The 18,783-nt window shown below is 51.3% G+C and overlaps 1 protein-coding gene across 5 annotated transcripts; it reads left to right on the forward strand.

Annotated features, from left to right (window-relative positions):
• The first annotated feature begins 1,059 nt into the window (after window positions 1-1,059).
• Window positions 1,060-17,159, forward strand: JSRP1 (junctional sarcoplasmic reticulum protein 1). 5 transcript variants are annotated; one of them, XM_024203823.2, is made up of 7 exons: window positions 1,060-1,205; window positions 3,672-3,809; window positions 7,078-7,124; window positions 11,690-11,843; window positions 12,467-12,619; window positions 14,254-14,345; window positions 15,354-17,159. In XM_024203823.2, exons 2-7 carry the CDS (start codon window positions 3,692-3,694, stop codon window positions 15,891-15,893), a joined length of 1,104 nt encoding a protein of 367 aa, XP_024059591.1. In that variant the 5' UTR covers window positions 1,060-1,205; window positions 3,672-3,691; the 3' UTR covers window positions 15,894-17,159. The 5 variants fall into 5 exon arrangements, with proteins under 5 accessions (XP_024059591.1, XP_024059593.1, XP_024059595.1 ...); XM_024203825.3 differs by lacking the exon at window positions 1,060-1,205 and adding an exon at window positions 1,220-1,471; XM_024203827.3 differs by lacking the exon at window positions 1,060-1,205 and adding an exon at window positions 1,644-2,443.
• The last annotated feature ends 1,624 nt before the right edge of the window (window positions 17,160-18,783 follow it).

Raw genomic sequence — 18,783 nt, forward strand, 5'->3', positions numbered from 1 at the left:
AGGGTCCAGAACTCCTGGTTTTCCAGCTCTTTTGGCACCACTGTGCAGGGACCAAGCTCTGGCCTAGGTACTGGCCCACAGAATCCCCACGATGTGGGTCGTATTACTGGAGGAACCTTGCTTTTTGCATTTCCCTGTTTTTAAAAACTATTATTTAACTGTGCAACAGAATTTTTGCATTAACGCCTTTGGGGGGGTATTTAGTTTCCTTGTTTTGTTAAGGGGAGGGAAGAGAGGGGAAATTCTCATGGTTAATCATGTTAGTATTTAAATGTTCCCAGTTAAGCTTTCAAGTCCCCACCACAATAGGGTGGCAGGGGCAGATATCAGACTGAGTGAGATGAAAGGAGAGGGGCCATGGTGAGTTCATTTGGTGCTGATTGGCTTTCAAGGCTGAGTTAACAGGGCAGCAGCACAGCTGCGAGCAGACCTCTACGCAGCAAGGTGCCCAATTTTTTCCCCCTTCCATGAGTAGCCCCATTGGCTTCAGTCGGACTCATGAGAATAAAGGTTATAGGAGCAGGTCCTATGGTTGAAGTTCAGCCCTTTGCGCCATCTGCAAATAAAGAACCTGCTCTTGACACTAGGAAATAACGTCCGTTTTTTACCCTTCTGTAACTTGAGTGTCTGAAAACACTCGGCCCGATTCTCCTCTTGCAGACGCTGTTGGAAATGGGGAGTTACTCGACTCAAGTTAGCAGCGTTTGCGGCTATTCAGCACTATATGCAGTAGCACTTTACAAACATTCATTAATTAAGCACTTTGCACTATTGTGCTCTCAACAAGCGCCAGTTTGGGGAACGAACGTTTGACAGAGTTTCAGTCCTGGCTTCCTAGCACCATATTCCTGGCAGGGTAGTCCCAACCCTATTGCTTTTCATAGGCTACTCCTTCACCCTTCCCATTTCCCATCCTATATCCCTGCTACGCATAACAGTTCCATGGGTCCCTTGTTTCAAGGCAGCAGCTGGATCTGTCATGAAAGGAAGCAAATGAGCCTCATGTTATTCTCTCTCTCGCTCAGAGTGAAGTCAGACCCTCTTCTGTCTCCCAGGGCTGAATCTGAAAGCTATGGTGGCATTAGCTTCCTGTGATTGGTTGATATTTTGCTCTGGCAGAAGTCAGCACCTGTTGCTGTATATTACTCTGTAGAGACTGAGCCAGACAAGAGGCTGAAGGAAAGACGGCTGCATTCAAGCCCTAGGTATGCCTTTTGTGGGATTTTAACTCTTTTAAGCGAATACAGGAAAACCCATGGCCACGGAATGCGCGCCTGGAGTCAGAAGTTAGTTGCTGGCTAGCCGGGGACAGATCTGTGTCTAGAAAGAGCCTGTAATTCCGCTATCTTGAAGGACCTGCTGGAGAGGGGAAGGGGGCTATTTTTGGAAGCTTCTTTGGTGTGAGTTAGTGGAGTCAAACTTCAGTTCTTGGACCTGAGCTCATCTCTGAAAAGTCGTTGCTGACATGAAGGTAGAATTGTAGGATTATTTACATGTTATCTCCATGGCGTCCACAGACATGTTAGGTTCTTTACAGAGCTTTGCACTAAGGAGTATACAACCAACAGACCAAGTGTACTGTTGTGTGCAGGGGAAACACACCAGAAGCCATTCTTAGGTGAGTCTTTCAAGACCTTGTAAAAGGATTCAGAGAGCACAGTGGAGGAATGAGTTTGAATAGCAGAGACTATGCGTGTGAGCTGTAATTGCCACATTTGGCCTACGCAGTCGTCACAGTGTTAGTATCTTAACTGCTACTTTGAGAGCTCAGAGATCTGACCCATGAAACCAAATTCTGTTCTACTGGCTGATGGAACCTGTTCTATGACCATTTTGACCATCTACTCTGTTGACCCAAGCTGTCAGCTTAGGCTTCCTCGCTTTATGAAGGCAGGGATATATGATGGGTGTGAATGGGGGTCCACAAGGTCCCTAATTCAGCTGTTGGAATCCTGGAACAATGGTGTCCGTGTGTAAGCACACGCTCCCTCCCAGCCCAGAAGTTCTGTCAGGTGTGGTACGGCATAAATGGACCAGGTACCAGCCATTAGTGAGCGTGGGGCTTCAGGGTATCCATGAACCACATCTAGTATTGGCTCCTGGTTTGGAGCAGTATCACACTCCTAGTCCGGTTGAGCATGTACTGGAGTTGGGAGGCAGGAGCCGTCAGTGAACTGGCTGAGGAGAAGGAGAAATTCCAGCCGGGCTCAAGTTCTGTCATCACCTCCCTTAACGCTGTCTGAAAAAGGAGGTTTTCTGCAGATTGAGCAGAGCAGCCGCAGCCCAGAACAGGAGAGGAATCGATGACTCAGCGCTGAACTGTTGAGACTAGAAAGGTGCTTCTGTTAAGTCATCAATTTCCCTTCCTGGTAGACAGCAGCCTCACTCTCCTATTTGCACAAAGCTTCCTGCTCCAGCAGCATCAGCCCAGCTTGGGCAGAGGGTGAGGACAAGGGCTTCATTGTTATAACAGAGGGACACAGAGGGCAACTGGGGCCCTTCACGGCTTCAGGGGTCCCCCTGTGGCGACAACCTTCGCAACTAAAGGCTGGTGCGGTGCCTAGGACAGGTATTGGAGCTGGGGATTGGTTTGCTATTCGGAGACTCTACCCAGAGACAAGGAAGTGAACCCAGAACAGGGAGTGAGCCCAGAATTTCAGAACTCACTGTGCAAACCCTGCTTTAGGAAGAGTCCAACTCTGAACCTCCTAACAGTTAATGTATGTACCTGATGCATCCTGACAGCCTGCTAGCCTTAATCCATTGACAGTGGGGAGCACAGAAGATTGCATTGGGGAGCAGCAGTACTGAAAGTGTTAATTGCTTTGGGGTTAGCGCATGTGCCATTAGAACACTGGCATTCTGTTAACAATAGCAGCCCTCCCTTTCTACAGCCCCTTTCGCCTCAAAGGGCTTTGCTTCACCTCTCCCTGCAATGCAGCTGTCTCCGGGGTGGAGCGCTGCAGCTGTTTAACGGTACGCAGCAACGCTGCCCAACAGTTAAGAGCAGGGCGCAAAGCAGAAGTGGAATTTGAGGGGGAAGTTAGAGAGACAGTGGCACTACCCAAATTGGAAGTTGTTCAGAACACCATGGTTTACACCTCTATTTTTAGAAAATTGCCATAGGATCTTTAATGACGACACATGGGCTGGATCTCAGTTTTACGTATCCAGATTCCAGTAGAACGTGGGCATTTCAAGTGGGGTGCGCCGTTAACAGGGTCTTAAGGACCGATGGTATTTTCCTGCTGTGATCCATGGAATCGTGATCCTTTAAACATATAGACGTTTGTAAGATTTCTGGTCTAATGGGCTGAGCACAAGACTAGGAGCCAGGAAATTCCTGAGACGTAATCCCAGCGCTGGCACTGACTCCTTGTGGGGCTGAGTCACTTAACCTCTCTGTACCTCGCATTATTCCTCCTAGAGTAGGCCTAGCCCGCAGCAGGGTTGTGAGAGGGCTTTGAGATCCTCCACGGAAAGGCTCTCTGGAAGGGCTGTGGCTGGGATTGCTTGCACAGCAGGGCTAGCGATTGCTTGCAGCGATGTTTTCACACATGGATACCTGTGTCATTCAGGCACTCCACCTGAATTCCATTGTCTTGGACGCCAGTGCTCCCCCTTGCCAGCTGTGTTGTGTGCCGAATTTGTTTTTCCCCCTCTCTATTTAGCAAGGCTCCCTGGAAGTGACATGGCAACAGGCACCTGTGAGGTATTGGAGAGAGACCTGGAGTGTCCTGAGGCCATAGAAGAGCTGCCAGTGCGGGCAGAGAGAATTCCAAGGCTCTCGAGGGAGGACGTGAGAAAAGGTACCTCATCCCTACTTTGACACCGGAGGCCATACTAGGAGGACTTTCCCAGCAGTGGATGCACAGGCTGTTCTTGCCTCCAGGGAGTTAAAAGGCAGTTGGGCTGTGCTGATACCATTGGAAATGTTCCTTGACGTGTCTTGTGAGGGGATTATATGCTTAAGATCCTGATCTTTGCAGTGAGAACGGCTTATTGAAAATTATTAAGTGACCTTAGAACTTGCAGAGAGCTTAGTGCCGGCTTTTAGAGATGTGCTAAGATCCATGTCAGGAATGCAGGCATTGGACTATTTGCCTTATTCTTTAAAGGTGACCTCTAAAGGAGAAGATATGAGATTTTTATACCCAGGTTTGCTTCTTTGTGTAGCATTGCATTTAATTAAAGGCCCAACAGAAGATTTTAAACATTCTCTTTTCTGCTTTTTTGCTTATACTAGAAATTCAGGGCCATTGCACCCTATTTCCTAGAACACTGTATGGATGTCTGGGGAACTAGGAGGTTTAAAACATATATAGCAAGATAGCAACATTGGAGTGAGAGGAGGTGTCTTTTTTATTCAGACTGCATAAAATATTTTGGATTGTATGGTTCTGGGAATGCCTCTTACTCAAACCCTGACAAACAGTTGGGAGAAAAGCTCTTTTGTTAAAGATTCTTCATATTTGCATCTTTAATCAGAGAGTGGTTCCAGTCTGTATCTCTGGGTCTTCGTTGGGATTTCTGACTCCCTGGTTTCTGCAAGACCAGATTTAACATTCCTGATATTTCTAATGCAGAACACAAGTAGACTTTTGTAATTATTAGTAAATACATTAGGCCTTCTTTACACATCAGAAAGAAAAAAGGGGAAAATTCAATTGTTCTGCTCTTGATATGACCTTTTAAATTACATTTCAGGAATCTGTATTTTCTTACTATTCACTGGTCCATGACTAGTGCTAGGGGATGGAGGTGGGGAATCTTACTGGTCCTGAAAATCTTTAGTAGCCCAAAGCTTAAAAAATTCCAGGGCTTTGATGAACCTTTACACATACCATATGCAATTCCGATCCAATCCGGCTCCTCACTGAAACGAAGGGAATTTTGCCATTGACTTCAATGAGGGCAGGATGGGACCTTTAAATACTGTAGATTTCCCCAGGATAGATAGAGCCTCATTAAATTGAGGCATTATTTTAATGAGTTTGTATTGAACTTTGATACATGCCAAACCAATGGAAATAGAAAATAACAGTTAAGAGCTAACCAAGGAGAAGCCCCATCATCGTATTTACTGTATCAAGCCACCGGAGAAATCCAATTACCAAGCTGCTTTTTCTTACACACTTCGTTTGTGACGGGATGTTAACAGCCACAGTCTCAAGATCCAGTAATAAGGACCCGGCTTTCAGAGGCGCTGAGCATCTGCCTCCAATTGCTCAGGCCCTGGGACGACAAAAGCTGGGATTCCAAGCTGCCTTCCGATGGCATAGAGCCCCGGGCTGGGGCTGCTGCGGCGCTCCAGTTAGTGGGCTGTAAACGTAGCTGAGAAAGTAGGTTGGGAGAGTCAGATGATAGCTCCTGACCCCCGGGGTGTCAATCTGCTCTGACTAGATATAAATGGTATCTTCCACTGGGAAACAAAAATTCCCAGCTTCCCGGGGGGTTTATTGTCATCTTCTGTAGCACAGGGGATTTCTGAGCTCTCGGCTCTTGGTTCCTCAGGCTAACTGTATTTTAGATCACCGTTGCAGGAATGACGACAGCCAGCAGCCAGTGTCCTTTTCTAGCCTTGCTGAGATGCCGTTTTCAGGGGATTCTTGTGCATCTCAGGCTCCATCAGGTTAGAAAGGGAGGCCCTTAGCCATTGCCGGTCAGTTTGAAATACAAAGGGACAGAAGAGCCTACTGCACTGTTGCACCGGTGGCTGCAGTTTCTAGCACCGCCTGATGTTGACCCTGTTTTTGGCGCATCCCTGGAGCAGAGCAGGAAGCCAGGATGCCTGGTCAGCAGATAAATGTGTTTTGCGGGTGACATCAGTTTCTCCCTCCACTTTTTTTTTGCCTGGGAGGTCCAGGGAGTTTGTCCCATCACTTTCATTAGCCTGGTGCTTGCCAGCTCCAGGTTCCATTCCTACACCCAGATTTCTCATTTGAAGGCCAATTGGGCAGCTGCTGTGAAAGGGAACTTTCAGTGTGGCACGTGAGAACTGCCTTTTAACTCCTGCTTACCACGTCTCATTATAAGGGTATGTCTACACTACAGGATTAATCCGAATTTAGATAATTCGAATTTGTGAAACAGGTTGTATAAATTCGATTGTGCGCGGCCACACTAAGCACCTTAATTCGGTTTTTAACCACATTAATTCGGTGGTGTGCGGCCACACTACCCCATTAACTTAAACACAGTAATTCGGTGGTGTGTGGCCACACTAACCCTAATTCGAATTAACAAAATCGATTTAGGCGTTACTCCGCTCGTCGAGGTGGAGTACAGAAATCGATTTTAAGTGCCCTTTAATTCGAATTAACTGGCTCTGTAGTGTGGACGGGTGAAGGGTTAATTCGGATTAACGCAGCTAAATCCGAATTAAAGTCCTAGTGTAGACCAGGCCTAAGTGTGAAAACCTGCCTTGCTGAGCGATTACTGATTTGAGAAAAGCACCCAAACATCTTCCCCAGTAATTGCATCCGCTTCACTGCGCAACATAGCTCTACTTCATCCCTGGAATCCCGCACGAATTCATGGGCCGCGGGCAGCATGGTAACCGTTTTCAAGTACATAAAAGGTTGTTAGAAGGAGAAGGGAGAAGAATTGTTCTTCTTAACCTCCAAGGATAGGACAAGAAGCAATGGGCTTAAATTGCAGCAAGGGAGGTTTAGGTTGGACATTAGGAAAAACTTCCTAACTGTCAGGGTGGTGAAGCACTGGAATAAATTGCCTAGGGAGGTTGGGGAATCTCCACTGGCGGTTTTTAAGAGGTTAGACAAACACGTGTCAGGAATGGTCTAGATAATACTTAGTCCTGCCATGAGTGCAGGGGATTGGACTACATGACCTCTCTAGATCCCTTCCAGTCCTACAATTCTGTGGTCTATATAGAGGTTAGGACCTTTGGGTCCAGATGCACAGCTCCTTGAGTTAAAGGACAATTTATTGATGTAGTAGTAGTAAGGCTTTTATCTTCTCTGCAGGCCGGCCACTAGGTGGCAAGATGATCACATGCTATGAGCCCCTCATGCTGTCCATACTTTGTTTTATTTTGCTTGCACTTGTTTTTAACAGATGCTGAAGTGCTACAAAGCGAAGAGGAGGTAAACAGTAGCTCACTTGTAAGTAGCATCTATCTAGTAATCCTGTTTATAACTATCTCCAGACTTAAGTTCGCGGTGCTGAAGGCCCGGGCTATGTGACACTGGATGTTTGGAACAGCCCTTACAGTCTACAAGAAAGGCAGCAGAGGCCTGGTCTTTGGATCTTGGGGAGCAGGGTGGGCCTACTACCCCTTTCCCAAGATTTGCCTGCATACTTGGTACATCCAGTTAAATCAGCAGCAGGGCCTTGGATTCTTATGATTCTGATAGATTAAATTAGCACTGGTGAGAGGCGCTGGATTGACAGCCCGGGAGAGTGAAGGCCTCAGGTTGCCCACAGCAAAGGTGCAGGTGCAGGGCAAGCATCCACTGTATTGTCCTGACAATGTGCCTTAACTCTGGCCAGGAGGGGCTGCCCCTGTAGGTAGGAGGGGAGTCCCATGGCCCACTCAATCCTGGGACTCAGACTGCCAATGAGGGGGGGCGGTTGTGAGGTGTCTGTTGGGACTCAGCTCACTTCCTATCAATCATTTAACACAGGCCACCAAGCCGCCATCAGATGGATCTTACCAAGCTAGGCTGGTCCTAGACATGAAAGGCTCCATAGCTCATTGCCCTGATCCCTCCATTCCCTGGGGGGGAAGAGCTCTTGGCATGCGCTCTCAAAACCTCTGCTTCATCAGCTCCAGGAGTTCTTCGGGAGTAAGGACATACAGGCTCAAATCCTCCCTGGTATTTAGGCTCCTAACTCCCATTGATATCAGTGGGAACCTAAATACCTCTGAGGCTCTAGGCCACAGTGCCTCAGAAGGCCTTATAGTAGAGGAGGAAAGCAGCAAGGAGACCATTGCTTGTTACTTGTAGGCATAAGACATAGCTTGGCTCAGGGAAACAGGGAGGAAGAGACCAGTCACAAGTGTGGAAAACGGCCTCCCATAAACTAATAGGGCTATGGGGTTAGGCTCAACTTGGCGTTGTGTGAGGCAGTGGGAGAGAAGATGCTGGGCAGGAAGATCACCATTACTAAGCATCCAACAAGCAGCTGAATGTGCAAAGGAGTGTGTTAAAGATTATTGACGAGCGGGGATGTTGGTTGCAGGTGCTTAGGGGTGCTGATGCAAAGGAGCGGTTGGGAAGTGGACGCAGATGTTCTGGGGGGTGATAGAGGAATTTCTGGGCTGATAGGCTGGGCTTGTGGGGAGTTGCTGAAGGTACCACGGAGAACATGATAATGGAAGAAATAAAACTAGGAGCATGTAGTTGGAAGACAGGAGTGAGAGGAGACCAAATCAGACCTCCTGTCTACTTCATCCCATAACAGAAGAGCAGGAGAGAACTCACTGAAATGAAAGGGAAGCCAATCCGCAGGAGAGAAAACCGTCTTTAGAACATCACAGTGATCAGGTTAACCACTACACTGCCCCCTAGTGGCCCATCAGGGCACAACTCACCCCGCCACAAGTTTCCGCTGGTAGGTCACTGTCTCTCACAGGGTCCAACATAGCAGTGCATTAACCCTCCAGCCAAGGCACACTTCAGTCCTTTCCAGGGTATTAAGGTCCAAAGAAATCAGGAAAAAACACAATTCAAAACAGGGAAATGCAGCAAACCTTCAGCAGGACCCTACCCTTCTGTTCAAGGCTTGTTTCCCAATAACCAATACTCCAGCCATTCTCCTAAGGGTCGGTTCATCCCTTATCCACCCAGCAAGCTACCCCAGTCTCTGGGCTGTAACCAGCCTTCTCTCTCAGCAGGAGAAGCGGAGCTCTGCAGTACTTCTGGGTCATCCCTGCCTTGGGCTCGGTCTCCTTCTTTTAACCCCTCTCTCCATGCCAGCAATTCGCTGCAGGGATATTGGGGCAGGGGCAGTTGGGTCTAGTGACACTAACTAAGATAAAACCATAAAAGAAATCGGTCCTCATGCTTCAAGGTGTAAACCAATCCTCAGAGGGGGTCAGGACTGACTCCCTGCAGCAGCTGCTTTTTCACAGTTCGATGAATCATGAGGGTTTTCCACCTTCCCCTGAAGCACGTGACATTGGCCACAGTCAGATCCAAACTACAGGACTGGCTGGCCTATTGGCTTTCTGCAGGTGAGGAAATTCCAATGTCCCCCACTGGGAACAAAAGCAAGAGTCCTTTCTGTGGGCAACATTTAGCTGGAAACGTCGCCTCCGCGGGGCTTTGAGGGGAATCACAGCCCACCCGTGTGCAGTCAGAGCCAAAGGTATCATTAGTCAGCTGTTGCTGTCACTGATCTCAGTTGACTGGCAGCTCTCCCCCATCTGCTAGGAACTGGTGCCTCTGACACATGTATTCATGAGTCAGTCGCACTGCACCTCTGCAGTCTGATTCATGGGGGAACCCTGGTCTCTCTGTACCCTAGCAGGAAGGGACTAGAACCAGAACCAGGCCTCGGTGCCTAATTTATCTCCGTTTCTAAGCTCCCTCTCTCCAAAGGATACGTTGTCCTCTGGGCAGACACGTCAAAGCGGATTAGCGGCTGCAGAGCGCTTGTGCTCAGCAAAATGCCTTTTGCCAAAGGTTTGGCTCCCGTTCACGTGCCAGGGATTGAATCACATAAATAAAATGAACCAACAAGAGCGTGATTGTATCCCGAGCTCAGCACGGCCCTGCTTCCCCACACAGCCCCTGCCAGTTTCCACAGGAGGCTGGGCAGAGATTGATAGGGCTCTCTGGGGCGGAGTGGGACACTGCCGTGGGGGGTATTGTATAATGCAGGCGTGTTTCAGATGCAGAGCTAATACAGAAGGGGATTCTAGTAGATCTCTCACACTGCGGCGGATACTCGAACCCTGTCAGGTTCAGCTTCATAGTCATCAAGCAAAATGTCGAGCCTGTGAGATTAGACAGAGTCAGGTAATGAATATTTCCCCTACCCCTGAGTTTTCGTCCTTTGTGCTGTCATCTCTTCTCGGGCTTTCAGGCTTTGACACGCAAAGAGCACTTGTTGGCAGGCACCGTACCACCACCACTGGCTCCTCAGTGTGCCATGGCCCACAGAGCTTGGCAGGCCCTGAATAGGGCCCCATCAGAACGGATCCATGGGTACAAACATGGCCCAGCACAGTCATTAGCTAAACTGCCCACGTGCAGCATAGAGACTAGAACTGCTCCCAAATCTAGGCTTTGTCACTTGACCTAAGGGAGAACCTCCAGCAGCTGGCACTAGTATTAAGGTTTTATCCTCTCTAGGTAGAAGTCACTAATGGGACTCATAATTGACTACATGTGAGTGAGTCTGGTTCTCTCCAGCAGAGGGCAGTGGTGCACCCCCCCCCCATCACATTACAAACTACAGCCCCCTCTGTCCTTGTTCCATTCATGAGAACCACTTACAAACCTGTCCCGTCCTCAATGCCCGCCAACAACTCTTCCCTACTGGGGGGACACACTGTAAACACGAGAGCTGTGCGCAGCCCGACCAGCCTTGCTGGGAACTGCATTGCGGGCTGTTACGAGTCCCACAGATTGCCACCCTGCTGGCCTTGACCAGTCTGTCCAGTTCATCCGCCTCTGGGGTGGAGCGCGATAGCTGCTTAACAGTCCTCCTCCATAGTTTGTCAGGAAGTGGAGAAGAATACGGTGCGGGTAGATGGAATCAGTCCTTCTTAAACAGGAGGTGTTTGCTAAAGAAAATGGCGACGTGCAGACAGACAAACAGCCAGGGTTCCACACAGACTGAGTCCCATCTGTGTCTCTTCTTAGCCAGGCACCACGTCTTGTTTAGAAGTCTGTGCAAGCAGCATATAGAGACATCTGGGGGAGGAATAATATCTTGCAAACATCATTACAGATAATTGTAGTTTGTTGCTGAGGGGATTACAGCCAAACTATCTCTGGTTTGGAATGTAGCAAACACCAGGGTAAAAGCCTCCACTGTTGTGATGACCAGAACTGGTCAGGGCCTTGGTTTTACATCTCATCTGAACCACCGCCCTCCACCCCGGCACTTTGCTCGATAAAGTATCAGAAAGAAGAGTGCTGCTACCTATCAAGTAATTTCCTACAGGAGCTGGGTGTTCTTAGAGGTCTCCTGCCCCAGGACCTGACCCAGCCCAGCCCTATTTAGCTTTCAGGAGCTGGTGTGATCACAGTACCCTTGCCGTTTTTAGCTTAGCATAGCTGTATATGTTCATCTTATTTCTAGCCACCTGTCACATCCCTGGCTGAAATGTCCTAATGTAATTGTCTCAATAATGTCCATCAGTGGTGAGTTCCATAAGTCAATACATTGTAGAAACATATTTCTTGTTTCCCATATTCATGTCTTCTGTCTTTTAATCGTGTGACGGCCAAGGTATCAGGCACTGAACCGGGGACCTCCAGAGAATACAAGCATAAGCTGTTGAGTAAACCACCTTCCCAGCTAGGGCTCTAGCAGCCACCTGTGCTTTCGACTGGGGACAGAAGGGGCCCTAGAACACACATGCCCCAGTGGCTTACAACGGCACTGCTGTTTTTTTCTCCATAATAGTTGCAGACAGATCCCCTGAGCTGTTTTGCTTCTCTCCCCCGGCTGCTCTGGCCACGTGATCCATTCACTTTCCTTCATCTTTCAGGGGATAGAGAAGGAGGAGAGGAACACGCTGCACGTCATCGAGAAAGATCTAGATGAGTTTGTGGAAAGCATAACGGACACACCAGTCGTCACGGAGAAGACCGTGACGAGGGTAGAAAGGGTGGAGGAGACAGCCAGCTCTGCTTCGCCACAAGGTACACTCGTCCGCATTTCTCCTATCAGCCCAGGAGCACTGACCCTTCAAGCATGGTGATAGAGCTCAGTTCTCTTGTCCAGCATCCCAGGCCAATTCCATAGGGAGCTGCAGGTATCCACCACCTCTGAAAAGCAGGCCGCTTATTTAGCCGTTAAACTTTAGGGCCTAAGTGACTTGCCCCTATTGAGTCACCGGAGAGACTGGAACAGAACCCAGGAGTCCGGACTTTAGTTATCCAGCCAACCCCCTGCTGGGCAGTTTATAGTAGGCCCATTTTGAACCTTGGCAGTAGAGCCACACAAAATTGCAATTGAGTCACAGCCCAAAACGGAGTAGCTTGATTCCCTCCCTGCAGGGGGACCTAGTGAACCCCAGGGGGAGCTGGGAGTGAGAATCCCCACTTATTTACTCCCCTCCTTATGCGCCCAACCCTGCGATGGGGCCACTCTCCACTGACTGGGATACAACTCAACAGACAGGAGTCCCTTGGGATTGTACCATTGTGTCTCCTTTGTGACCAGACTAGGTGATGTTAAGGGATCCCTGTTCCCCCTCTTAGCCCATTCTGCCAGGTCAGGCCTGCTCCCCTACTGTAACACCACTTTCTTTGTGTCTCGTAAGTTCCCAAGACCCTTCCAGTGAAAAGGCAGGCCGAGCCCCGCACCATCGGCCCCATGAAGGAGGAGGTCCCCTGGGAGGGGCTTACCCTCAACAAGTGCATTCTCATTGCCTCCTTTGTCGCTCTGCTAAGCATGGGCTTCCAGGTCTTCCAAGGTGAGAGACGTCAGAGCAGTGAGGCTGGGAGCTGCGCAGCATCAAGGGGCCTCCTGGGGAGCAGCCTGTCCCCGGGGAGGGGGTGCTGGGCCTGGAGACTGACCCCCCTTTTCACACCCAGAGGGCTCAGGAGTGAAACACATTCCTGGGACAGAGTGGGGGAAGCGAGCTCTGCTGCTGACCATGGAGCGTGTTTGGATTAGCGGTGCCACCTAGACCCCGGTGTGCTAATTACACAGCAGGAGCCATCTCTGCCTCAAAGAGCTTACAGTCAAAACAGACAAGACGGGTGGGAGGGGAAACAGAGGCACGGAGAGCGAAGGGACTTGCCCAAGCTGGAATAGCAGGCCTGTGGCAGAGCTGGGGCTCCGGCCTCCTAGTCCAGTGCCCATGGATTCTGAGCAGATTTGAAAGCAAGCAGCAAACTCCTGCTGCCAGATAAACGTGTTGGGCAGTGTCCGTACTGGGTCCTTGTGCTGGCCCAGGACAGATCCTGAGCTGCAGGAGCGGCTTGTGGCTGTTTTCTGTCATTGGCCGGGGCTTAGTCTCCTTCAGCAGCATTCTCGAAGCCTGGAAGCTAAGGATTTAACTGTGAACTGGAATTGTGTAAATAAATCTGCTTGGGAGCCCAAACCCTTCCCCAAATCTCTGTGCAGGCAGGAACCAACCAGCTACAGGAGCTCCTCCAGCACTTACAGGTTACTCATTCCTACTGCCCTAGCTAGTCACACCTAGATCCATGGGGCAGCATTTTCAGACGAGGCCCCACTAGCCATACTGGGGCTTGGTAGTAAAAGGGGGCTCAGTCTGGGCATCCAAAAACAGAGGCACCCACCAGTAGTGGGCACTCTGAAAATGGTGCCAGTCCTCACTCTGGGCCTTAGTTTCCCCATCTGTAAGACAAAGGATAAATGATAGTTACCTGCCTATCGCCCAGGACTTGTCTACATGGGGACACTAAGGAAAATTAATCCAAATTAAGCAAAGGTGTAAATTTAAAGTGGATTAGTTAAACCACATTAAATCCTTGTGTGATTATCTTATTCAGACTTAATTCACTTTGGAAATGAATTAAGCAAACTCTGATAAAGGCCATTTTTTCCTGAATAAGAGCATCCACACAGCAATTTAATGTGGTTTAACTAATCCACTTTAAAAATTAATGTGGATTAATTTCCTGGAGTATCCCGTATTGACAAGCCTCCACAAGGGGGAGTGAAGGCAAGTGTCGGTACTGCACTTCACGAGCCCTGGATATTATAGATCTAGAAACAAAATGGATCCACAACACCTGCTCAGATCTGAACCAGCATGTCCTCCTTGGTCAGGCAGTTCTGGGTCAGGCGTTTGGCTTGAGCCTATTTCTAATGCATTCCCCATTGAAGTGTAACCAGCTCTGGGGTGGAAAGCAGCAGCTGTGAACCAGCACACAGGAACACTGCACACTCTTTCCCTCTGGGCATCTCCAAAGGGCTGACCTTGCACACTCTCTCCCCGTTCCCAGATAGGGTGACCAGATGTCCCGATTTTATAGGGACAGTCCCAATTTTTGGGTCTTTCTTATATAGGCTCCTATTACCCCCCACCTCCTGTCCTGATTTTTCACACTTGCTGTCTGGTCACCCTATTCCCAGATGTCATCGACGTAGACGAGGTTCCCGAAGCAGAGCCCAGCCTGTGGGCCCAGCCTGCGCGCAGCCTTCCCGAGGATGGTGCCGGCAAGAGGGTAAGGCGAGGAGCCGCAGTGCAGGAGGGGCCTTGGAGACACCATCTCCGAAAAGCAGCCACTGGGCTCCGGGGGGGGTGGGAGGGGATGTTTTAACTCTGCCCTCCACTAGTGATCGCAGTCACGTGCTGGGCTAGCGGTCGTGGCAGCGAAACCCATTTGTGGAACCATGTCAGGGAGGGAGCTGGGGTGGGGCACCATCCTCTCCTCCCCCCTTCCCCCGCAGCAAACCAGAGAAAATCAGCCAAACACGTCACTGAAGCCCTGGAGTCCCCGAGAAGGGCTTTCACCTTGGACAGGGCCCATCCTGCAGCCCTTACTCCCACGAGCAGTCAGTCCCATTGAAATCAGGGGGTGACTCCCAGGAGAAGGGCTGCAGGGGCAGGCCACAGCCACCTGGAGCCTTGGGACCCATTTAGAGAGAAGGAGCCAGGCCAGTCCCAGCTCATTGGGCCCAATCCTGCGAGACACAGGCCCCTGCACCACTGGAGTAGATAGGAACTGAGGGCACTTTACGTCACCCAGGGACACTCGCCATGTCCCAGAATCAGGCCCAGCTTCAGTAAATGCTGAGCTGGTAGAAGGGAGCTCGAGAGCCCACGGCTGTGGTGTTTGAGGCATTGCCGACAGCCCTGGCACCAGGCACCCCCGCGCCAGGTCACTGCTAGTGCAGATGGGACCGTCCCAGCCCCTCTTGATAACAGGTAGGTCTGCCCTGCGGGCACTAGGGAGCTCTGAGCTTGTCTGGCTGCTGCTCCGAGTGCCCGGGGGCCACAGACCAGCTTGGTAGGTCACATGCCACGCCAGAGCAGGGCCAAGGCTCTCTGTAAACAGGAGGGAACGAGGCAGGGTCCTGCATGGAACTGCCTGTGTCTTCTTTAAAGATGGAGTTCGCGCCAGCTGCCATGGCAATGGCCGGACAGACAGACGAGGGTCCTGGCGCCCTGGGCTGGCCCAGGACCCGGTGGTAAGAGCGGGCCCGTTGCCTTGCGCTGCTGTCCCCTGCAGGGAGAGCTGTGGTTTTTCAAGAGCTGGTTGAGCTGGTTGGAGCCGGAAGAAGCAGAAGATCCTGAAGCCAAGGTGGAAGGAATGCAGCAGGACTCCCCAGGCAGGGCAGAGCCGAGAAGGGGCCAGAAGCCGAGCGCGCTGGAGAAGGAGGTAGAGAAGCCCAGAGAGAGTGTGGTGGCTCAGCCGGAGAGAGGCGTCAAGGAGATGAAGCCCAAGGACAGGCCCCCAGAGGGCCAGGCCAGCAAAATGCACAGGGCGCCCCCAGCAGGCTCTGAGCAGGAGGAGGAGGAGGAGGAGGGGCAGCAGCGCAGCAGCAAGAGAGCCCGTGGGGAGGGGAAGGAGGGCAAGCGGAGGGAGGGGAAGGAGCGGCCCAGGCGGGACGAGGGGAAGGGCCGCCACCCCAAGCCCGACTCACCACCCCAAGGGCCAGGCCGCAAGGAGCACCGGCATGACGAAAGCGGGAAGCGGGACTCTAAGCAGCACAAGGGCCGGAAGCCGTGGGAGCAGCACAAGTTCAAGGAAAGCAAGAGGCATGACTGAGAACCTGCCCCCTCGCGTCTGAATATTCTTGAGCAACGGGGTTGAACAACACTAAATCTGGGGGCACCCAAATTCCCTGCCCCCCAAGGCTCCAGCCTGAAGGCAGCACGTAATCAGCCCAGCACCAGCCTTTCCTGTCATCCCCGAGAGCCGCGCTCACGTGTGAGATTTGCTGGCCATTGTTTTCTCCTCCATAGACATCGCTTGTTTGCTGAGTTCCCCAGGAATTACATACACCTGCCATTGATAACCCTGCCTGTGGTTACAGAGAAGCAGCGTGGTTTTGTGGTTAGAGCCACAGACTGGGCGGTGGGAGACCTGAGTTCTGGTCCCAGCTCTACCACTGACTTGCTGGGTGGGGCTGGGCAAGTCATGTCACTTCTTTGTGCCTTGTGTTTCCCCAGCTGTAAAATGGGGATGATGATACTTCGCTATGGCCCAGGGGTTGCTGTGAGTGCAGGTGAGAAGCTTTGAGATCCCTGCATCAGTGCTGTGTATCGCTGCTGGAGTGGGAGCGCGGCCGGTGCTGTCGTGGGCCTTAGGTGCAAATTTGGACTCCCCTGAGTTCGATGCTTAAAGGAGAGCTGAAAAGGGGGGATGAGTTTGTCCTTTCTTGCTTCATGGGCGGTCCCCCAGCCCCACCAGAAATATTTTTCTGCTTGTTTTTTTGACCTTACAAATAATCAGACTGTCCAGGTATTGCTGGAGGACTCTTTGGAGGTTTTGCATGTACAAAGAGCTCTCTCAGGGTCCACAGATGTCAGTTTTTCACCTGGAGAGCTTTTCTCCCAACTGTTTGTCAGACATCTGAATTAAATTGGTGTTAACAAAACCAAACCAGAAGACAAAGGTTCTAACAGCCTGAATAGAAATCCCATTCCCTGCCAATGATTCAGGTTTCAGACCCCCATGGTGCCCACAATGCTACAATCCTACTCGTTTTCCAGTCATCCCTAGAGACTTTAAGGAAAGCTGAAGGTCTAATGGCAAAGCCAAGCAGGTGGGTGCTGGGGTGGGGGAAACCTTCTAGTTTTCCTTCTAAGACAGGAGCAAAAAAGGCACCACCCCCTATTTTCCGGTGCGTCCCCGTTCAGTGGCAGTTTGAATGGCTAGAAACACAAGCGAAGTGCGCTGTTTTTCAATGCTTTAATAAGAACAGAAGCAGCATTGCAGCCCCAAACAGCTGAGGTAAATAGTTTATTCTGACCTCTACCGAGTTAGCAAAAATGTCCTTTTTAACAGTGTATTAAACTGAATGGTTTCAAAAACAAATCTGGGTCAAGGTTTTTATAAGTTTGGGTGAATCTTCGCCCTGGCTGGAAACAGCCCCACCCACCAGGAGACAAAACTGCAGCCGTTCAGTCACAGCTGAAGGATTAAAAATCAAAGCTGCCAACGGTAACCTGACACAATGAGCCCAGGCCTGCTCCCCTGGGAGTCACTGGCCGTGGGACTTTGCCAGCGTCCTCCCTTGGGTTAGAGTTACCGTTCTGTGGCATGAGGTGGCAGCGGCTGCCCAAGATTCATGCTAGACTGCTACAGCAGAGGGGGCTGCACGTCAGGCCTAGAGGCTTTGTGAATAGCCAGGGCCTGCGGCAAGGGAGGGGGACTGAGCTGCATTGGCAGAGCTGCAAGAGGGGCCCAGCACTGGCATAGCAGGGGGGGGCGCCCCTCCCGCAGCAAACAGAAACAGCAGCGCACTAGGTGCGTGGCAGAGGCCTGTAACCAGAGCTCCCCATCAGCGTCCACGGAGCTGCACAAGCTCCGGGTCACTCAGGGATTCTGCACCAAGGGGCTGACTGTGAGCTGCACCCCAGCAAAGCCCTGGCTGGGCTGGGGAGGGGGTGTGCCCACCACCCCTGTGATAAGTGAGGGAGGGTCCCCGAAGCCCTGGTGAGCAGATCTTCCCTTCTCTCGCTCCGCTCTCGAGGAGCCGCCTGGCCAAAGCATTGCTCCAAAGCACTGGTTCTCAACCGATTTCCCATTGGGGGCAGCACATGCAGCTTTCTGGGGGTTCTATGGGCTGCAGCCACACAAGATACACGCTACCTGTATGGCCCTGAGGATGTCACATGGGCTGCAGACGGGTGCTGATTGGGCTGCAAGCGGCCGGCGGGCTGAGAATCACTGCTCTAAAGAGCCACCGCGTGCTCCCTCCACGTGGGGCTGAGTTAGCTGCCCCTACAGCGCCCTGCCAGAGGAGGGTAGTCATGACCCCTGATTGCACCTTCCTGCCCCTTCTTCCTTTCTTCAACCGCACAAACATTGGGGTGGATGTAGAGTTGAACTGAGAGGCTAGGCAAGCTTCGCCCATAGCAATGCCATGCCCCTCGTGGCTGGCCTGCAGTGCCCCTCCCACACCAGCCTGATCCCCAGCCCTGCCATGCAGCACCCCTGCTCTGCCAGCCCCCCCCAATGCACCACACACCTGCTCTGCAGCACCCCGTGCTCCACCAGCCCGATCTCCCTGCCTTCCACGGGCCTGTGGCCTGCGCTACACGGCCCCTGCTCTGCCAGCCCAGGACCCCCACCCTAGCGCTGGCTCTCAGCACAGGATTTGAATCTCTGCTTCCACAATGAAGTGGCTGGTGTGCAAAGCCCAGCACCTGACCTAGCCCATGGCATCCCTCAGTGGCACTAGCATGTTTGCATCAATCTCCTGTCTGCAGACTCACTCCCCCTCCCCCATTACAGATTTCCCCCCAGGATCCCCCCCCCCCCAATCACCCTCAGCACGAAACGGTGAGAAATGAAACCAGACGATATTGAGAAATAGCTGCACATACAAGAATCAGGCAGGAAGGGGCCGGGGTTCTGCTGCCCATCCACATCCCACCTCTAACAAAGCTGGAGCGGGTGGGGGTCAGATTTGGCCGATTGCTGCCCTCTA

Source organism: Terrapene carolina, unplaced genomic scaffold (assembly GCF_002925995.2).
Source record: "Terrapene carolina triunguis isolate 2854851 unplaced genomic scaffold, T_m_triunguis-2.0 Scaffold194, whole genome shotgun sequence".
NCBI classification, from domain to species: Eukaryota; Metazoa; Chordata; order Testudines; family Emydidae; genus Terrapene; species Terrapene triunguis.